General features: G+C 41.9%; 1 protein-coding gene across 4 annotated transcripts in view; it reads right to left on the bottom strand.

The window, feature by feature from the left end:
- Nucleotides 1-1735: 1735 nt before the first annotated feature.
- The window catches only part of THRAP3 (thyroid hormone receptor associated protein 3), a 38270-nt gene continuing 19121 nt past the window's right edge, over nt 1736-20884 (bottom strand). For 2 of the 4 annotated variants that reach the window (XM_058195253.1, XM_058195254.1), the window contains exons 4-12: nt 19936-20817; nt 15399-16136; nt 13175-13347; nt 11336-11441; nt 8151-8235; nt 5587-5768; nt 3851-4046; nt 3143-3298; nt 1736-2978 (exon numbers count right to left, since the gene is read on the bottom strand). In XM_058195253.1, coding sequence (XP_058051236.1) covers nt 2757-2978; nt 3143-3298; nt 3851-4046; nt 5587-5768; nt 8151-8235; nt 11336-11441; nt 13175-13347; nt 15399-16136; nt 19936-20817 — 2740 coding nt within the window. In that variant the 3' untranslated portion in view covers nt 1736-2756. The remainder of the gene's footprint in view (nt 2979-3142; nt 3299-3850; nt 4047-5586; nt 5769-8150; nt 8236-11335; nt 11442-13174; nt 13348-15398; nt 16137-19935; nt 20818-20884) is intronic. The other 2 variants (XM_058195255.1, XM_058195256.1) reach the window with 2 other exon arrangements.

The following is a 20884-nucleotide window of genomic DNA, read 5'->3' as shown; positions in this document are numbered from 1 at the left end:
CCCGGGGGAACAGCCCTGCGGTGAGGGATAGTGTTGTGGTCTACGGAGCTGGCAAAGGAGCTGGCAATGGACAGTGGTTGGACAGTGATGAGGCTTAGGTGAGGCCAGAGCCCTTGGGAAGTGAGGTGCGGACTCCAGAGCCCGATAGTAGTGAGGCAGAGAAACAGGAGGAGCCTGTTCCTAATGCATGCATGAGAAGAGCTGCCAAAAGGCAAGAGCAGCTCAAGCAGAGATGACAACTTGGGAGTAGGGCCAAGAGATAATTGGCCCCTCCCATAAGGCTTAATAACAGACCAGCACCGGTGTTTAGCTTGCCGGAAAACAACATTGTAGCTGCATTCTCTGCTTCATGTATGTCTTTGTTTTTATGGCTTCTAGACATTTGCCAGGAAGGGCTTTTGGCAGTTTGCCTAAGCCCTAAGGTTTGTGAGATAACTGAAGAATGTGTGTTTGGGAGGCGTTTGTTTTACTTTGAGTTGAACGACGCTGGGAATGAAGTAATTCCCAGCTGTTCGAATAAAGTTTCTTTTTCCACGGACTAAGTTTATTAGTATCTATTTGGGCCTGGGTCACAACACCCTTGTAGAAAGCACCTCATAAATGTAAGCAAGGAAAGAGATGCAGTAGGGGAAATTTTGCTACACTGAAGAGTTTGTGGAGCCAGTGTGTGTTACCAAGATAGGGTGAGTCCACCTTGTTCCTCCACAGCCATCCAAGAAACTCCCTGGGTGCCTTCAGGCTAGTCACTCTCTCTCAGGCTAGCCCACATCCCAGGATGGAGGTAGAATAAAATGGAGATCCTCTCAGAAAACATTCTGACTTCTTGAGACAGAAATCAAATACACTTTAAGAATAAAACTGATTGAAAGGGCCTGCTCCTCCCTGCAAAGCAGAAGCCGTGAAAATGGGCAAAGTAAATTGAGGTGCACGTGAATAATACTGGATAATGTAAGTCAATATTTGCTTTGATTAGGAAAAGAAAACTGGAACACAGTGCAGTTGGGTCAGCCCTTCCCCTCTAAGAACCTAAAGGTTGTACTATTTGATGTCATTCCAAGCTAGTCTTTATGACAAGGGTGATTTCTGGTAAATTTACAAAATTTTGTAGATGTACAAAATTATAGGCCTGGACAGTAACAGCTAAATGGATCAGGAGTGGAACCTGAATACATTGCAGAACAGTTTACACAAAGCAAAAGCATATTTTCTGCAGTTTTACCTTAGGCTGAAAAATGCACTTTTCTTCTTCCTAAAGAAACTTGCTTTGTGTTTTCCTCCAGCCCAACCTGAAGGAATTTGGAACATTCTCACAGGCTCTGTCCAACCTCCTTCATTAGAAGCAACTGGATAGTCAGGATCCAGCTTTTGCTGCTCTTTGTAACAGAATACTGAAACAAACGCAATCAGGCATTCAAAGGCTGGTGAGACAGCAGTGGGGCCACACAGCCGCCCTAACAAGAGGCTGCAGGGGCACTGAGCTACTCCACCCGGTGGAGGATGCCAGTTATTAAAGGTACAGAGTGAAGCCCAGAACTTCACATCCACCTTCATCCATGCAGAACTCCCCTTTTCAGCTTGAACAAAAGATGTGATCCACAATGAGCATTTTCTCACTACTTCTGAGGACTTATTTTTGTTCTTTTTTTTTTTTGCTGACAACTGTAATGTGCAAGACTGTTCACAGCCATGAAACAAAAGGATTAATACAAAAGCAGTATGAAACGGCAGCACAAAGTTCAATTCAACATAGTTTTATTTTAACAAGGAAGCAAAACAAGAATTTGCTAAGAATTTGCTCTGCTAAGCAGGAACTGCACCCGTCCCACAAAATGAACTCACAGAGGGGAAAGTAGGGGAGCCAAAGGAAGCATGGCAAAGCCAGATTCCTGGGGGAATAATTTTTCGACACATCAATCAGAATCTCTCTTGTGGGCTTGGGAGTAAGAATGCTATATCTACCAAGCATCTTTTAAGCGCTGCAGATTTAAAGCTGAAAATGAAAAGCCAATTGTCAGCAAGTGACCATGGCCACCACACAAGTAAATCAAAACTGCTTTATAAAAAAGATTAATATAATAAGAATTCTCATTTTATTCATGCTACAGGCTTTTTTTAATCTACTATAGTCAGAAGTTTCTTACAAAACTGTGATCCTGAAAATGTGTTCAATTTGACATTGGGAAGGAAAAGAAAGGAATTTGGATGAACAAATGAAGATGCTAACATCATTCAAGAAGAGATCTGTAATTGGATGGAAGGAGGAAAATGAATTTCCCCACTATGCCATGCTATCTTTAAAATTTCAGCAGAAGAGAAAAAAAACTTTTAAAAGATATAGTTCTAAATTCAGTTGGGGAAAATTCCTGTAAATTAAAAATGCTACAGAGTTTGGTCCCAATAGTTTCTATTCAGATGTTTATTCTTCCCCCCACTCTATTCATTATATGTATATATTCATGAAGACCTTTCTGAAATTAACCATTTAAGGGCATATTGTCAATATATATGCAAATGCTTAAAATAAAGGATTTTTTTAAAAAAAAATCCACAAACAGGAAAAAGGAAAACAAAAGAGCAAGACATTACTCATCTCTATCACCACATTTAAAAAAGACAGAAATGATTGCCAAAAATAGTGGGCACAACTCTACCGTCCGCCAGGGTCACTGAGAAATCAAAGAGCAGGAAAACATTCAACTAGCCAATCAGGATCGAAGACAACCCCCCCTCTCCCATCCTCGTGTCACCAGCGGCTCCTACTCTGCCACAGGTGGGAGGACATCCTTGTCTTCCCTGTTCTCCGGCCCGCTCTCGTCGTCCTCTATCTCGCCCTCTTCGCCACTGAACTTGTCGTGAGCCCACTTGGGGCTGGTGCTTGACTTGCGGTACAGGAACCGTCCCCGGCCTCGGGGGAAGAGGCCTCGGCCCCGGCCCCGGCTCGCCCACTTCTCGCCACCTTCGCCCTCCCGGTCATCGTGCTGAAGGAGAAAAGGGAGTCAGCTGGTAAGCGCTAGCCACTGAAACCCCCACTCCCCCCCGCTTCCTCTGCCCCTGATGCGAATGGGAGCCTGGCTTTGGCCGGGGTGGGGCTCAAGGGTCAGGATCGCCCAGCCCCACCCAACGGGAGGAGGAGCTCACGCACCAAGTAGTACTTCTTGCTCTTGGGTGTGTATTCGGGGTCCCAGTCCTCCTCCCGGTTTCGCTTCTGGAAGTCAGCGCTGGTGCCGCTGTTGTTGGTGTTGGTGTTGCTGGAAAAGGTACCCCTTCCCCAGCCACGGCCTCTGGCCCGGAACTGCTGCTAAAGAGGAGGAGGCAGAGCAGGGCTGAGTCTGAAGCCCCTTCTCTGTCAATTTGCTCTGGGATTGGGGAGGGGAGGCAATTACTCAAATGGGAAAGGAAAAGGGAAACCTAAATGGAGAGGATTTCTTTGCCTCTGGAAACGACTTCAAGACAACTGGAAGTCACAGGCTGCTTTGATTAGTTTCAACTTTTAACAAAATCACTCTGGAGAGATCTGTCCGTGTTTATGCTCCACCAGAGTTTGGAAATATTGAGATATATTATTTTCAAGCAGGGGCCTAAAGGGCTCAAAGCAGAAGACTATCTTAAGTCACAGAATGAGACATCTTTAGGGCCAAGGATCACATTTGGCCACAAGCACTAGAAAGCAGGCTGGGCCAGGATAAAATCTAGATTAATTTAATTAAAATGAATTGGTGGCAGCTAAGAAGATAATTCTCAGAATGTAATAGTTTTTCTCCTTTCGTCCAACTAAGAAGTCCACTTTGGAGATTATTTCTGGAGGGGCTTTGCAGGGCACAGGAGATGTCTACTCTTAAAGGACACTCACAAATGTTCCTCGGGCTCTGCCTCGGTCGCTCAGGCCAGCAAACTCCTTGGTGCCAAGGCGGGATTTGTCAAAGCCGGGGGCAGGGGCCTCCTCCCGTTCCTCAGTTTCCTCGGGATACTCCTCTGCTTTATAGGAGCGTGACGACTGTGAGGATGACGAGCTTGACCTTGATCTCTCCCGGACACGTCGGTGCTTCCTGGGACACCAAAGACACAGAAGAGCTGGCTCAAAGCAGAATCATGGAGACTCAGTAATCCCTTTACTTGTTAGGGGGAAGAGACTACCTTAAAAATGAGTCAGGGCCTGCACTGCCCTTTGTCCTATGGAAAACTGAAGCCTACAGCAGCTGTCCCCAACCTTTCCGACTCTGTGGACCAGCAAAGGGGGGAGGGCAGGAAGAGAGGATGGTTTTGCACATGCGCCCATTACTTGCACAAATGGAGCTTTGCATGTGCATGCACGTTTGCCCGCCTCTTGTGCAGCCCTGTTCAGGGTCGAGAGGCTATACCCGGACAGCCACAGCCAACAAATGAAACAAAGAGTAGGTGCCTCGGTCCCATTCTCTCCCAAAGGGAAAGGTCTAATACCTGAAAACAAAATTACTACTCAGTCAATCCTTTTCCTTCTGTAGCAGCCATAATAAATTTACAGGTGCAAATGCCTTTACTGGCTGCACTCCATAAACAAATGGGCCAATAATTAGGTCCCAGATTTTCCCCATTTTAAGAGCAAGAATGACATTTGTTTAATCCCAATCTTGGGGAATCTGAGCAAAAACACTGGGAATCTCTCTTCTTCCTCAACATTTTATTTTTATAGCTATGAAATGGAAGGAACTGACTGTTGTCTGTACTGCTAATTTATTAAACCTGTATATCATTAGGCTCCCAGTGAACAATCAATGTAAACCAGGGTACGGCTGCTTTAGCACCGTCCAGGTATCACCAGAGTCCCACAGGCCTAGTTTCTCTTGAAAGCAGCTCTTCAAACCCTAAAATCAATTTCTGCAGGACTGCAAAGCTGACTTCAGTGAAGCAGCTGTTAAAGTAAAAAAGGCACATATATTGTGCAAAGTAACCTCCTTATATATCCTTCAATATCCAAGTTCTTTTTTTAAAAAAGAGGGATTCATTCTAACAGGGACAAGGGAAAGTGAGAACATTCTCAATATACCTCCATGGTAAAGGGGGTCTGAACAGGCAAAAAGTCTGCACAAGGCCAAATTTGATCGATCTCCCCAGGCTCTGGAGCAGCATGTGACCTGCTCCAACGTCTTGGCACGTTGCAGCAGGGAGATGGTGCCGAGTTAGATCTCATGAATCCTGGCAACTTGACAGAGCCTCATCCTCCTCACTTAATGGGGAATAGAACCAAATCACAAATGTTGAGGTTACTTTTGACATTCTGGTGTCTTGAAACTAGTAATTAAAATTATTCCTAAAAAACAGCCTCCCCAGAAAACAAAGTGTGCCCCTCCCTGCTCGTATGAGGTGCAGCTGGATCTGATGAATCTGCAGTAAAGGGGCATTGGATTGTTCAATGTTCCTCTTGAATGAGAAATTTTGGAAATTCAGCTCCAAAGATTTTGAGGACATGCAGGCTGGGAAAGACTCTCATTATTAAAACTGGGGGGCTGGGGGGGGGAGAGGGTGTTCTGCAAGCCATGGAACCATTTCAATAAAAAGAAAAGGAAAGAATAACATGGGGGTGGGGCTACGTGCTCCCCTCTAACGTACTTCTTTTTGGAGCCTTTGTGAGGCCTCTCTGTTTTCTCTGCTGATCGTTCTCTTGAATGACTGGAAGGCCTGGATTCCACAGATTCTCTCGACTTTCCTCGCTTATCTTTCTCCTTATGTTTTTTACGTCTTTCAATGTCAAGGCGCAGGTCAACTGGATCATCTTTGTATTTGCTCTCAGCCTAGAAGAAGAAAAACAGCAAGGAAAAGGATTTTAAACGGAGCCATTAGCAGCTTCTTCACAGATGCAGCGTTGATCTTTATTTAGGACAGGAACCACCAAGGACATCACACACATCATGTTGCTGTTTGCAAACAAATTGTCTGAAAACAGGGAAACTCTCCCACTCTTTCTGCACTCATTTGTCTCCCAGCCAGAGCACAGAAGGGTCTTGGCCAAGTTACTAAATCAGGTAAAGTGAGAGAGAAACTCAGCCAAAGCCAAGACCTTTCTGTGCAACCACCACTGTGTCACCACCACTAAATAAAACCAAAAGCTATCACTTCTATTTGGGGCAGGGAAAAAATCTTGTCATGTGCTGCAGGAAACTGACTTAAAAACCATAGAATCCCCCTCTTCCTAAAAAAGGATACCTTCCCCCCAAAATGGGAAGCCTGGCTGTACTTACTGAGAGAAAACAAGAAAGGGAAGCATCCAGCTGCAATTCAGCCTCAGAACCTTAGCAGAAAAGTTTCACCCTGGATCAATTTATATATAGGAGCAACCCAATAAGTCCATGCTTTTGTCCACTCTCCCTCCAAGACCTATGCATTTTGAAGACTCTTGCTAAGAATCACCACTTAAGCTTAGATTTGTGTAATGCAAAGACAAGACTCACATCAAGCACACATACGCAAAAATAGGCTTGCAAAAACTTCTCTTGGTGGAGACCAAATGAAGGAGAAAGCAATTTGGCCAGGAGACAAAGTCTGGTACCTGGGCCTCTTGCATAGTTTCATCTGCCCAAAGGAACCCTAGATCCTGCTTCACCTGCTCAGCAATGGACTATGTTTCTCTTCCCTTTCCTCGCTTCCTTCTTGCTCCTTGCCGAACCTACTATTTGCTATTGGAAATATGACTTCTTTGAAACACTGAAGTTTGAAAGTACAATAAATATGCAACTAACTGCTGCTTCTGAATTATTGTCATGTTTATTTAGCACCTGCATAATGGAACTGCAGATAACTGTCAGATATCCTTGGAGATTGAGATTTTCTCCAGAGCAGAAAAGGAGAAAGGAATAAGCAGGAATCAGAGAATACTGTTGTCGGAAAACTAAATTTTATGTCAAAGCTGAGTCTTCATAGGAAGCACTGTAATTATCCATTCAAGAAATCATTTTAAACCTGTACAAGTCTTGCTGCTTATTACTGAAACAGTTGATCCACGCAGGGCCTTGACCCAATTCAGCAGCTTCCAGTCCGCACAGTAACAGGCCAAAGAAGAGTTCCCTTGACCCCAAGGAGAAGCATTAGCAGCTCTCTGTTAAAGCAGTACTTACACAAGTCTATAGTACCCTTCCCGGTAAAAACATAGGATAGCCCCATTAGAGCAGAAATTAGCACTTGTTCTTAGGATTTATTTATTTTTTTGGTGCTTGTGCGTTCCACAGGTGAAGAACAACCCTTTGCAGTTCAGAAGGCAAAGACGACTTTATCACCACAGTGGAAACTGGTTTGTCACCAAGTATCACTATCCAAACCCGGAGATGTAGCCATTTTTCAATGCATTCCATTCCTCACAGAGCTAAGAAGCTCCTGTTTGCAAATCGGAAGACTGTCCCTATTCATGTGTCCATATGCACATAACATAACTTTGCGTTCACCATCAGGGCTCATCTATTGTCTTTCAGAAGCAACAGGGGTTTTGATAAACAGAGAACACAGGCATGATAGGAAAGTAAACAGTTTCATAGCATTGTTAAAATACTTTAAAGCAAACTTGCATGAAGGTGAAGAGACAATGCTTAAAGATGAAATACTTCTGTTTAAAAACTATAAATAATAATATTAAAATAAAGGGCCTGCTGAAATTTCACTGTGCTATCTAAAAGGCTTCCATTTTCAACAGCATTTTAAAATAAATGAATAGAATTCAACAGTAAATGACACATTAGCAAAAATGTTCTTTGATTCGGCTTATTTACAATTTGATTTAATTTCCTCTTTCTGACATGCATGTCTTTTTGAAAACATGGTTGGAAAATATCACGGGTAAGACAAGTGATTTAGTTATACTTACAAGCATCAAAATATCACAAAAAGTCTCTTCCATCATCAAGGTCACTTGTTTCCAAAAATCCACTTTTTGTCTCAAGCTCAACCTCAATTGACTTTGTGGTCATTTACCATATTTCTAACCACTTCACAAAGGTTGTTGATACATTTTTTTAATAAAAATTAACCCTTTGTAGTTCATTTTTAGAATTATGCCCATCCTTGAAAGAAAAACACAAACTTAAGTAGAGAGCAAGTTAAATAAAAAAAAAATCACTTTTTTTTAAAAAACCCAAAGTTCATACCCAAAGCACACAGATGAACCCAAATCAAAAGCATCCGTTCACCTTATAGCTTGCTTCTTTGGAACTTTTGATCTCCTCTTGTGAGAATCCATGTTTTCTAAAAGAACTTGGAGAAATGTCTATCCTCCTAAACACAGAAAGGCAAACCATGATTAAGAGAGACCTTTTTTTGAGGGGTGTGTGTGTGTTTCTTTTTTGATGTTCAGATTATGAACAAACCTGGTCAGTTTCACCACCTTACTAGTGTTTTGGGGGATTTTAAGACTGGGAGTAAAGTCATCTCAGAGGTAAACAACTCTTGTCCCACTCTTAAAAGGCAGAGATTGCTATTTTTCATCAGTTGTAAGGAAATTGCCTGTCTCTATCTTATCTGCTATAGCTCTACAGGAAGTTGGAAGGCAGTTTAGTTTTAATTACTTGATTTTCAGTGTGTATTCCTTTGATTTTAACTGCATTTTCATTAAGATCACTATGTTGGGTCTTTGGTGGACGGGAGTCCTTATTTCTTTTCCCATTGCTAGGGTTGCACACTGAATGGCTTACAATGGTTAAAAACAATACAGCGAAGAGAATTAAAAATGAGTTCCTCACCAGAGGAAGAAACTACCACAAGCAGCACAATTCTGTCACTACCTGTGTTCTAGAACAGCAGCCCTCCAAGGTGTCTCAGCTCTGGCTGTGTTCAAAACAGCTCTGAAAAGTTGGCTCTTCCTTCGGCCTTGGGATCCTGCACATTTGTCTTTTAATGGCTGTTTTTATTTTAACAACATATGGATTTTTAAAATAGTCCAGTATCCTTGTGCTTACCATACAACCACCGGCACTCATTGTACGGGTGGACAGTTTTATGAGGAAAGGGTTCATCCCTGGGCTACAAATATTCTCCTTTACTGTAGCTTTATTTATTTTTTTTAATTTGAATTTATATCCCGCCCTTCTCCGAAGACTCAGGGCGGCTTACATTGTGTTAAGCAATAGTCTCATCAATTTGTATATTATATACAAAGTCAACTTTTATTGCCCCCAACAATCTGGGTCCTCATTTTACCTACCTTATAAAGGATGGAAGGCTGAGTTGACCTTGGGCCTGGTGGGACTTGAACTTGCAGTAATTGCAAGCAGCTGTGTTAATAACAGACTGCATTAGTCTGTTGAGCCACCAGATGCCTTTAATTTGTAAAAGAAAAAACCCCCTGCCCAATGCCTGTGGAAGAGTCAAGTCTTTTAAAGGCAGGCAGGGTCAGGGCTAGACAGATGTCAGGGATGGGCTGTTCCAAAAGGCAGGCAAAACCACACAGGAGGCTCTGCATCCCAGCAGACACCATCGTTGGATGGATGGGAAGCAATGCAGGCCAGCCTTATTGGACAGGCAGGCAGATAGGGGGACCTGCAGATGGCCAAGGCCTACACAATGTAGGCTTACAGACGACAACACTATCAACTGCACCTGGAAGCCCACCAAGGGAAGCCCCTTGAGAAGGAGCAACACCACATGGATGTAGCAGGTAGGACCCTAACTGCTTTGGCTACTATATTTTGGACCAATTGTAGCCTCCGAGTAGTCTTTAAGGGCAGCTCTCTGTAAAGTGCACTAGAGTAGTCCTTGACATACCACCACAATTAAGCCCAACATTTCCACTGCTAAGTGGGACATTTAAGTGAATGACTGCAGTTGGTAAGTTAGTGACACGTTTGTTGAGTGAATCTGGCTTTCCCATGGACTTTGCTTGCTAGAAAGTTGCAAAAGGTGATTCACATCATCCCAGGATATTGCAAACCATCATAAATATGAGTTAATTTTCAAGCATCTGAATTTAAATCACATCACCATGGGATGCTGCAATGGTCGTAAATGAGTGGGGACTACCTGTAACCCACACACAAGATACCCCGTAAGTGACTACAAACAGAGCCACGTAACCCAAGAAAGGGATGAATCCGGGCAAAAGCTTTCTTGGTCACATCTGCTACCACTCCTTGAGCAAGAGCGGAATCCATTCCCACTTCCTCCCCCCCTTCCCCAAAACTATGCACTAAAGCCATCTGGGCAACTGCAGCTGACCAACAGCTAGAGCTGATCAATCCCTGGAACTGGATGGTCTAGAGCCACTGAGTCTTGCTGAAGTGAGCTTCAGCCTTGTAACAACTTATGATGTTGGACTGACTGAACCGCCTGGCATCTTGTAACAGGTGGCTACAAATGATTGTAATAAATAAATAAGCTCGTATAATGCTTCCTAACCCTGGATGGTATGCCACCTTTTGGGACCCCGGTTGTGAGAAGCTGCCATTGCTAATCCTGGGATAAGGCAAAGATATGTTGAGAGATAAATGTTGTGCATTCTCTTGCAACACTGCAAAGCTTATAAACGCAGAGCATGGAATGATCTAACAGAATTTGGCTTCCTTGAAGTCTCTGTTTTCTTTTGGTCCTTAGCATTGGGGAAACATGTCTCAACTTATGGGAATGCCGTTCATCCTGCTAAATGTTCAGGAAATTCAATACCGTTTCAGCACTCCTACCTTTTTTGGCCAATTATTAACATTTTTGCACAGAATCTGTGGCCATAGTGAGAGAGTTTTAACCTGTGAGATGTTGGGGCTAGGGAAAGCAGGTCAGGACAAGCAGGTAAACATACACCTGCCCATACACGCGTAATCTCTGCCCCCACATGCTCCTTCAATCAAGCAGTGCTTGCTCCTGATCATCTGCTTAACACCAAGCAGTCAACTGACAGGCTGATTTTGCTGTGCAAGAACCACAAAGGCTTTCAAAGCCTTTGTGATTTTCAGCTACGAAGTAAAATCAAATACTAGGCACAGAACTTCTGCATTTTTCTACCACTTCATAGTATTTTTGATGAATTAAATTTTGATTTAGAAATTATTTAAAAAGAGAAGAGAATTTCAGATCATTTTCATAGGCTGCGTTTGGGGTTCTTTCAGTTATAAGGTTGCTGAAAGTTATATATGAACATGGAGTACCGTATACATGGTCCCCACTCCAGCAGTCTGCAGATGCCCCGGTTTCCCAATCCTTTCCCTTTCTCTGTAAAAATCCAAGGAAATCGTACACCCAGTTCTGCACCTTTGAAAAGACCGTTTGGGTCCAGCTCTAATGCAAGCCATAAAACCCTGCAATCTCTCTTCCTGTGTGTGTCTCATGCTGAGGCTCCCTTGGTTCTCCCACTTGAGCCTACTCTGCTTTTAGGCCAACTTCCACTCACCTGTGGATTTCAGGGCTTTTGCTCTTAGCCGACTCCTGCTCTGCCCGCTTGAGGTATTTTGTAAAGCGTTCATTCAACGTCATTCCTGAAGACCCAAAGTGATGCTCTGTTGGTTTGCGATGAGGAAACACCATATTGTTAATATTGTATATAGACTTTAGGACAAGATAAAAGTGGGCTCTGCAACAGATTCAAGAAGCAAACAGTAGAGAAGTGAAGAGAGAAAGAGGAGAGGATCCACCTCACTGCTTAGACCTATAAAAGTCTTTTAACTGGCACTAAAGCCACCTGATGCTACTAAGTGTGACGTGGAGCAGGAGCCTCCTGAAAAATAAGTGTGTTCCACGCCACTGTTCACTTTCGTAACTATCCTGCTCCTAGACTTTTTATTCCAGACACCTGAATTTCAGACATTTTAATCCATTTTTTCATTGCTTAGATAGAAGCAGATGAAGAAGAAGTGGAAAGAACAGGAAGCAGACCATAATGCTAAGCCATATGTAGAGAAATGTTTTCTTTCTCTTGGCTCAGAGAAAGCCAGCAATTCCATGGGGCTACAGTCCAGTAACAATTTTCTTCAGTCTCATCTATTTCTCTGGGTCATATGTGTATGTGGGTCTATGTATAATGGTTGTCTTTTGAGAGCTGAATGCAAAGAAATTTCATTTTAATGTATGCTGATTATTGTACATTTAAAGTAACAATAAAGTTCTGTTCAGTTCTATTCCCTTCTGCAATGAATTATTATATTTCCTAATAAGGTTGCTGCAGTTCAATAGCAAGGCTTCAGAATCCTGCAATGTGCATCTTCAGGGCTACACATGATCTCAGTCATCAATCTTCTCCTTGTGACAAGGTTGTTACCAATTGTTCACAAAGGTCCTGCACAGTAACTCATGTCTACAGATGTGAAGCTGTTTAGTTGTGGGCTAGGCAGGTTCACTGTATCTGTCAGTACCACACAGCCGCTGCATGGGTCCTTTAGGTCCAGATTCAATACATGTTCCCACTTTGAATGTTTTTTCCTATTGGCTCAACACCAGTAGGTATTTTATATGGGGCTGACTTTGAAGACTACTGGGAAAGTTCAATTAGCACAAAAGGTGGTTGCCTACAGCTGGCAGGTGAGTAACTCTGATTTTACAGATGCTGTATTGGCTTCCTCTAGGTTTATGGGTACCATTCAAAATACTAATTTTAACTTGCGAGCTTTTTGCAGCTTCATTCCCAGATATTTCCCATCTCTTTCAAACAGAACTGTACCATTCCATGTGCTCATCTCAGCATGATGCATAAAGCTCCCTCCTCTGAGAGACTGGGATGCCGGGCCAGCAACCCCTGACTGCAGACTTTCTCTTCACAACAGCCTCCGCAGAGTTTACAACCCCCTAAAGTACTGCTGTGATTTCTATCTGAAATACTGATATATGAAAACCGTAAATACATAAAATAATTTGCAACGATCAGGAATAGATAAAATGATTTGGGTTGATTTACTTCTGTTTTGACTCATCTTAGAAGAACTAAATAGAAATTCAACTGAATTAAATCAGCTAAGAGGTAAAATGAAGAAATTGTTCCAGAATCTTTTAAAAATACTTCCTATAAAATAATATAGGAATGAATCATAGGGCTGGAACGGACCTTGGAGGTCCTCTAGTCCAACCCACTGCCCAAGGCAGTTATCAATCCAATCTCCTGCACATTGTAGAATTCACTACATCTTCCCTATGGAAGAATTTCCCCATTTTTTCTACCGAAAAGAAACATAGAGAAGTGTGCACCAATTTCTGAGAAAGCAGCAGTGCCAGGATGGCCTACAAAGTCCAGGGAACTCACCTTTCACGTGATGGACAATGGTCACTATGTGCTGAGCAAAGAGCTCTGAGGGACTTCGCTGAGACTGGGCCGACTGGATGTGATGGAAAATGGAACGGAACTCCTGTTCCTTTTTATTGCTGTGCACCAAATCACGACATAACTTGCGCTCCTGTGCCAAAATCCCACTTGGGCTGTAAAGACATACGCAAAAGATTATGTATGAATGGTTACAGCTGCCACAGAAGGCCACTTTCAGACTGGAAATCATAGTGATGTAAAATGTGAAACTCTAAAAGTCAAGAGATTATGGTATACCCAGCTTCTGAGGATTATTCTTCTGGTATTATTTCTCCAAATCTAGATCCATACTAATTTTTTTTTCTCACTGTAGCCCAGCTTCAAGAAAAGAGGAATGGGAATGGCTTTCATTTCACAACTCTTAGGGACAATTTTTCACAGCTCCTTCACAAATTTCATAAATTTGTCCCTAAGAGCTGTGAAATGAAAGCCATTCCCATTCCTCTCTTCTGGAAGCTGGGCTACAGTGAGAAAAAAGGTATTAGTATGGATCCATACCAAGCCACAAGCAACGTTTCAGTAAGCAAGAAACACTGTGTTGCTTTAGTATAAAAAGGCAAGTTAAGCAGTCATTATGTGAAAAAAGGAATCCAGAGTGGGTGTGTGTAACCATAACATCAGTTCTTCACTATGATGCAGGATGACAGTCAGAACTGATCTCTTTGGAATCTGCTGAATAAGGATCAGGATTAGCACAGAGGTCCTGCAACGAATACATTAATTTATTTGTACAATGTATTTTCTCTTCTCTTCCCCCACTCCACTAATGTGCATACTACTTTTCAGACTGACAAGCTTTGAGACAGAAATGCTCGGCACCATGTACTGTCTAAACACAGGCTTATAAAGGGCTTTTGGTCATGCTTAATAAGCGAGATTTGAGGCTTCCTTTTCACTGGTCAAGAATGAGACTTCTATACCATTAGTAGCATAACTGCATCTGAGTTAACCTGGATTAAAAACATCATTAATTAGAGTCAGATTTCAGGAGAGACCTAATAAGTATTGGTTCTTTTTTTATAGACATGCATAATTTACCTATAACTACACCAAGAGTGGTTTTGTGCACGAGTCTGGAACTCTGGGTGTGTGGAGTCTGGAACTCTGGGTATTAGTACTGCTTTATAAAGCCTTAATAAGGCCACACTTTGAATCTTGCATCCAGTTTTGGTCACATTACAAAAAATATGTTGGAGACTTTGGAAAAAGTGCAAAGATGACCAACTATGATGATTAAAGGCCTGGAGACTAAATTATATGAAGAACTGTTTCAGGATTTGGATTTAGCTAGTCTAGAGAAAAGAAGGACTAGGGAGACATGATAGCAGTATTCCAGAATTTGAGGAGCTGCCCCAAAGAAGAGGGGGGTCAAATTATTTTCCAAAGCACTAGAAGGCAAAACAAGAAACAATGGATGGAAATGAATCAAGGAGAGAAGCAATCTGGAATTCAGGAGAAACTTCCTGACAGTGAGGAAAAATTAACCAGTGGAACAGTTGTTGTGGGTGCTCCATCGCTGGAGGCTTTTAAGAGGAGACTGAACAGCCACTTCTCTGAAATGGTTTAGGGTCTCCTGCTCAAGTAGGGGGTTGGACTAGAAGAACTCCAAGGTTCCTTCCATTTCTATTCTGATTGATTGCTTGATTGACAGAGCCAATCTTCTGGCTGGGTTGATAACTTTGCATGACAGCTAACTCCGATATGGGTTTTTTAACATTCCATTTATTTTATCGTAAGTCGATGAATGGCTATATAAATCAAATGCATAAGATAATAATAGCCACTCTTATGGTGCTTTAGTGAGGATCTTTTTTCAATTTTCATTCTAAATACACTATAACCCAGGTCCGCACAACTTTTCCTTGGCTGAGGGCTACATTTTATTTTTGATTATGTGCTTTAAAAAAAAGACCCCATTTTTTGAGTTAACACTAAATGTTACCTAAATTATATTTAGTTCATACTTTCTTTACGAAGCAACTGGCATCCATATATTTTTAGCAGCAAGAGCGAGTACAGTGCTCTATAAATAGAAATTTGGGCCTATTTTTAAACAGCTCCCGATTTATTCTATTTGAGAGCGGGAATAGAACAGGCAGTCATATCTTCCCCAGCCTCCCTTTTCCTTCTTTCCCTACAAAGCCAGACATGCCAAATGCCTCACCGAGCGAGATCCTCATCAAAAGAATCCATCCGGAGGTTGACCTGGGTTTCACGAGTAATGGAAAAGGAGGATTTGCCCGCGGCCAGGCCCTCTCCCCGCATGCTCGTCTTCTCTGGGACCTTTCGGGGTGGGGGAGAAGTCGCCATTTTTTCCTGGCCTGCTTTGTAGGTGGTGACTCGGAAATTCTTCTCTGGAACAAACCCTCGGTGCCCGGCTTCTCTTTTGGCTGCCTGCCTCTCGTCTTTCTTGGAGGAGTCAGTATAGGAGTCCTCCACCATCTCTTCTGCTTTCCTCGGCTTCTCCTTGGTTGCAGGTAAATAAACCAGGCCTTCCCATTTGCCTGCCCGATCTTCGTCCTGGCTTTTGCTGGAAGCAGGCACTGTCTTCATAAACTTGGGCTCCTCATCCTCATCCTCATCAAAATTGGATTCCTTCCGTCCTTTGCCCTTGACTTTCTTTTCTGGTTCCTCTGCCTCCTCTTTGCCATAGTGGGCCTCCTTGTGGAACTCAGCCATTTTCTTTTCAAAATCATCTCGGACTTTATAGCGCTTTGGGGATTGATTCCCACGATACATCTTTTCTGCATCGGCTTTAGAGGCGTAAGGATCCAACTTTGTTTTACCATCCGCTAATCCCATCTCAGAAAAGCTTCCTTTCTCTTTCATTTTGTCCTTTTCTACATTCGTCAATTTCTGCTCTTTGTCCTTCCCATTCTCAGCTTTTTGTTCTTCCAGGTACCTATGAATAAAGAGAGGGGATATTTCAGGCAGTTATTCCTGGAAGATCTAATCAAGCCATCTGGAAAAGATCCTGTTTGATGATGTGTGGCCCATGTTTATTTAGCTTCTTTTGCATTGTTTAACACCTGAACCTGGGAACAAATACCTTAGCAACAGCAATAAAATGTCAATCTTTCTACAAACTTTTGCCACAGCTAGAAGGCAGAAAATATGTAAAAGATCTTACCCAACCTGTGTATTCATTTACAAACCTGTTTCTGAAGAATTAACCCATCAACATTTTCACTTTGGACTGCTGTGCTTTTAAGTAACACACAATGGAAATAAAAGGCTCAAAAGCTACTTCAAATATTTGAAGGCATGTCTCCTATGGAAGCTACAGACAATTCAAAACACAAATAAAAGCAAAAAAGTTAATGGGGAAAATGCTTAATTGGCTGGGAGGAAATGAACACTTATCAAGAATGGCAATGTTTAACTAGATCTGATGATTTAATCTGATACCAGTGATTATTGCATCTAGCTCTAAAAACAATTTAATGTTCAGTCAGAGGTGGAATTCAAAGCAGCTCTAGCTGCAATACAGCTATCTTTCCATACTAAATGGGCTTTTAAAAGGAATGTGTAAATTACCAAGATCAGCTAAAATCAACATCCGTATATTGATAATGGATGTTTTCATATATAACATGGCCGTTATTTTTTAAGACGTGCAAGTAATGTTCCTGCCCAAGGATGTATATCACAACTGTCACTTTCATTATTTAATTTTTACTGGATGTACAAGTTGACTTTTGAACAGCTACTGACACTTACTAAAAGTGAAGCCCAAGAATGGATTCCAAAGGTTGACAAATACTGTATATATTCTTTAAATATCTTGCCAAATGCTTCTGAACTATGATTATAGCAGTCTTCTGAAATCTTGACTTACACTGCCTTATTTACAATAATGGATGATTGAAGAAGCAACAGTGTTAAAATTCTAAGTTGTACATTCAGAAATTCAACACATTTCTACAATGTTTATCATACAAAAAAATCCAAAATAATATGTCTGCAGATTTCTATTTAAATTGTGACCAATCTCCTACCTCTAAAAACATTCCTATGTTATGCAATTTTTAACAACTCTTTTGTATCCATATATCCTGACTTCTTTAGGTTAAACTATTTTAGAACTCTCTCAGAAAAGAAGAATCTAGGTTTAAAATATACCATTTAACATGGTAAACTGAGGGAATATATTCCTGTTATTCCCCATATTGTGAGCCTAAGGCATCAGTCTATTCAAATTGTACTCTGCCTTGGATCACCAAATCTTGTGTTGCCACATAGCAACAAATAAATGATAGCTATGAAAGCAACCCCAATGCAGCTCTAATATTCCAGTAATGTCTAAAAATTAGCTTTTCTTGATAAGAATACAAAAATTTCCTACTGGACAGCAGAGGCCTAATTTTATGTTACGCCCAGAGTTAATGGCCACATAGTTGCACTGCACCATTTATCTTGTAAACCATTGCTTTGTGAACCCTCAGAGTGCTGTGAAGCAGTATGGAGCAGTCTATCACTGCTATTATCAAATCTTTTTTTAAAGTATGCTATTGTTATATGTTAGGGGAAAAATACCTTCATGCAGGAGTGCCAATAATTAGTTAAACGACAGCTCTGCCCTGCCTTTCAATCCCCAATAATGAAAGGGGGAAATGGGCAGGTTAATTCTTCCTAAATTTGCGCTGCCCAGTGCAATTTGTGCCACTTCTCTTTTAGACCAAACCCTACTGGAGCACGGAGCCTTTTCACCGTGATACACATTAAAGATTTAAATCCTACAGGAAAGCTCAACAAGCATCTTAATTAACTGCCTTCCATTCTTGGTTAAAAATCTGTCCAATTCTAAAAATAACAGCAACTGAGAAAGTGCTAAAATGTGTACATTTTTGTGTTTAAAATATCCCTTTGGTGATATAGGGATGTCTTCTAGCTCTTTATTTTTCCCCAAATTCAGAATTCTAACCCTTAAGTATATACGGCTGAACTTAGGCAAGCCTTGGGATTTATGCACCCTCCTTCTGGCACTGCTCCCAGAATCAGAAGCTTTTGCTTCTCTGTTCAATTAGCTGTGCTTTGCTTCGTAGTGTCTGAAAAAAATGTGGCTACTTTTACAGGTATTAGGATTAGTGGCAGTAAACATCAGATTATAGTTCATAAAATAATTTGGATTACACTAGCTACTCTTATCCATGATTTGTATTGGATAAAGCCACAAACTGGATTTAATCTAAAACAGAAGTTTAGTGTCACCAAGACAGGGACACAGAAAATACAAGCCTGAAGTTTCTTCTACTGCCTATCTAGCATTAAAGCACAGGTGATTGGTCCATTTCAATTAGTGTGGACAATGCCACTGGTTGGGTTTCACAAAAAGCATGGATTTCAGGTTTCCCTGGCTCCACTGTTCACAATTTTCATTCTAACAATCCATTCCAAACTTGTTAGTTCACTCAGGCAAAGACCAAATTCCAATTGCAAGCTGGCTTCTTGCTAAGTATAGTGTAATAAAAAATCCATTCATGTGGACAGAACAGGGAATTGGTTAATTTAAACAAAGTTTTACAAGGAAACCCAAGCTCTGTCATGCGAGACTGTTTCAGACAGTTCTGGAAAATGCATGAAAAAGGTGAATTCTGGAATGAATCCAATCCCAAATTAAAACTGCATTTAACTTTTTTTTCAAACTATATTTAATGTATATACATAATTTGTACCTATCAGTAAAATCAGAATGCGAACCTGTTGAAGATTTATCTCCCAATTTCTAAAATACATAAATAAGGTTATTTTAAAATATTTGTAAATATTAATTTTGAGTAGAGCTTTGAATCTGAAATGTGACATTACTGATATTCAATTAACCAAATAACACTTTCAGCTATTTATGTGAATAATATTATAGGTAGCCCTTGACTTGTACCATCGGACACTGCAACCATTGGTAGTACCTGCCGGTTGCCAAGTTACCAGATTTTGATCACGTGACCAAAATCGTGGGGGGGGGGTTACTGCAACAGTTGCAAGATGTAAGTTGAAAATCACTTTTTTCAGTGCCATTGTAACTTTGAACAGTTGCTAAACTAATGCTTCTAAGTTGAGCGTTACCTGTATTTAAAACTACCCAAGTAAAACATGCATTCAGGGTGTGGAATAGTTTCCCAAAATACCTCTTTTATTTCTTCTAATTTAATTTAATTACTTTTTTCATTAAATGGATTGGATCCAAACGAAGCCTGGTTTAGGTACAGCTTATTAAAATAATATAAAGTGCTCTTCATTCTGATTTAAATCTCACTGGAACGAATAGCAGCAAATTTAGTCTGGATTCAATTCATTGCTAGCAGTAAATATCCAATAGCAATAGCACTTAAGACTTATATACCGCTTCACAGTGCTTTACAGCCCTCTCTAAGCGGTTTACAGACTCAGCCTCTTGCCCCCAACAATCTGGGTCCTCATTTTACCCACCTCGGAAGGATGGAAGGCTGAGTCAACCTTGAGCCTGGTGAGACCCAAACTGCCAAACTGCTGGCTGCCGGGGATCAGCAGTAGTCTGCAGTACTGCACTCTAACCACTGCGCCACCACAGCTCCACCAAGAGCAACTTATTCCACAGCCACATCGAAGAAAGGGCCAATCATTCCATCAACCCACATGATTTTTAGCAGCTAAATTATGCATCCAACTTCCAACCCAAAAAAAGGAACAATTGATCAATTCCAGGAGTTAAGACCACTTGCCTCTTGGAAAAGGCTGACCCTATTTCCTCCTTCTGAGAGGCCCCATAAATGGAACTGATTGTTGTGGGGCTTTTGCATACTGGGCTCTTCCTGGTTGGGCTCAGGCTGGCTAAACCATGCTCAAACTGATGTGAGCCTGCCTGAAAGGAGCTGCCGCTCTGCAGAGCTGAGCCCAGCTGGGAAGGATTAGAAGATGTTGGACTGGGCTTCTGAAGCGGGCTTGGCCTGGGCGATCGGCGTCTGACTACGACTGATTGGAGAGGGCTCTTTAGCGCTGGACTCCGCTCTTTGGGACTCAACTCTGTCATGGCAGAGGCCCTTGAGGCTGCGCTGGTGCCGTAGGTTCCCACATCCTGCCACGGTTTTGACCCCTCTGAAGACTTGACATCCTGGGCAGTTCCTCCTGAGAAGGGTTGTTCCTTGGAGTCATCCCCTTGGTTGTCCCCAGCACCTTGGGACCCCCGAGCCTCCTTAGATTTCTTTTCCTTTAACGACCAACGTTTGGAGGACTCAGCTCTGCTGTGATTAGAAGATGACCGAGATGATGAAGACCTTCTTGAACGATCAGATGAGGATTTGTCAGAGTTTCGAGAATGACTTCGGGATCTCGGAGAGGGAGACCTCCTCTTTGGTGACCGAGAACGAGAACGCCCCCTTCGAGGGCTGTATGTCTGGCGGTAGTTTTGCCAATTGGACCTGTAATTTCCATAACCACCTCGGTTATATTGGCCCCACGGGTAGAATCCTCTATTTCTTCCTCGGAAGTAATAGGGTCTCCGATAGCCTCTGTTATGACCTCGAAAATCCCGGTTCTGGTATACTCGCTGATGGTTCCTCTCCCTGTTATGAGATGGAGAATATGATCTTGAGCGGGACCTAGAACTGACGAGAAAAAAAGATATTTGGTAAATATACATAATACTTTTCAATGTAATTCAAAGACCTATTC

This window comes from Ahaetulla prasina, chromosome 10 (assembly GCF_028640845.1).
Source record: "Ahaetulla prasina isolate Xishuangbanna chromosome 10, ASM2864084v1, whole genome shotgun sequence".
Classification (NCBI taxonomy): Eukaryota; Metazoa; Chordata; class Lepidosauria; order Squamata; family Colubridae; genus Ahaetulla; species Ahaetulla prasina.
The sequence above is the reverse complement of the archived record's forward strand: the minus strand, read 5'-3'. Positions and strand labels throughout refer to the sequence as shown.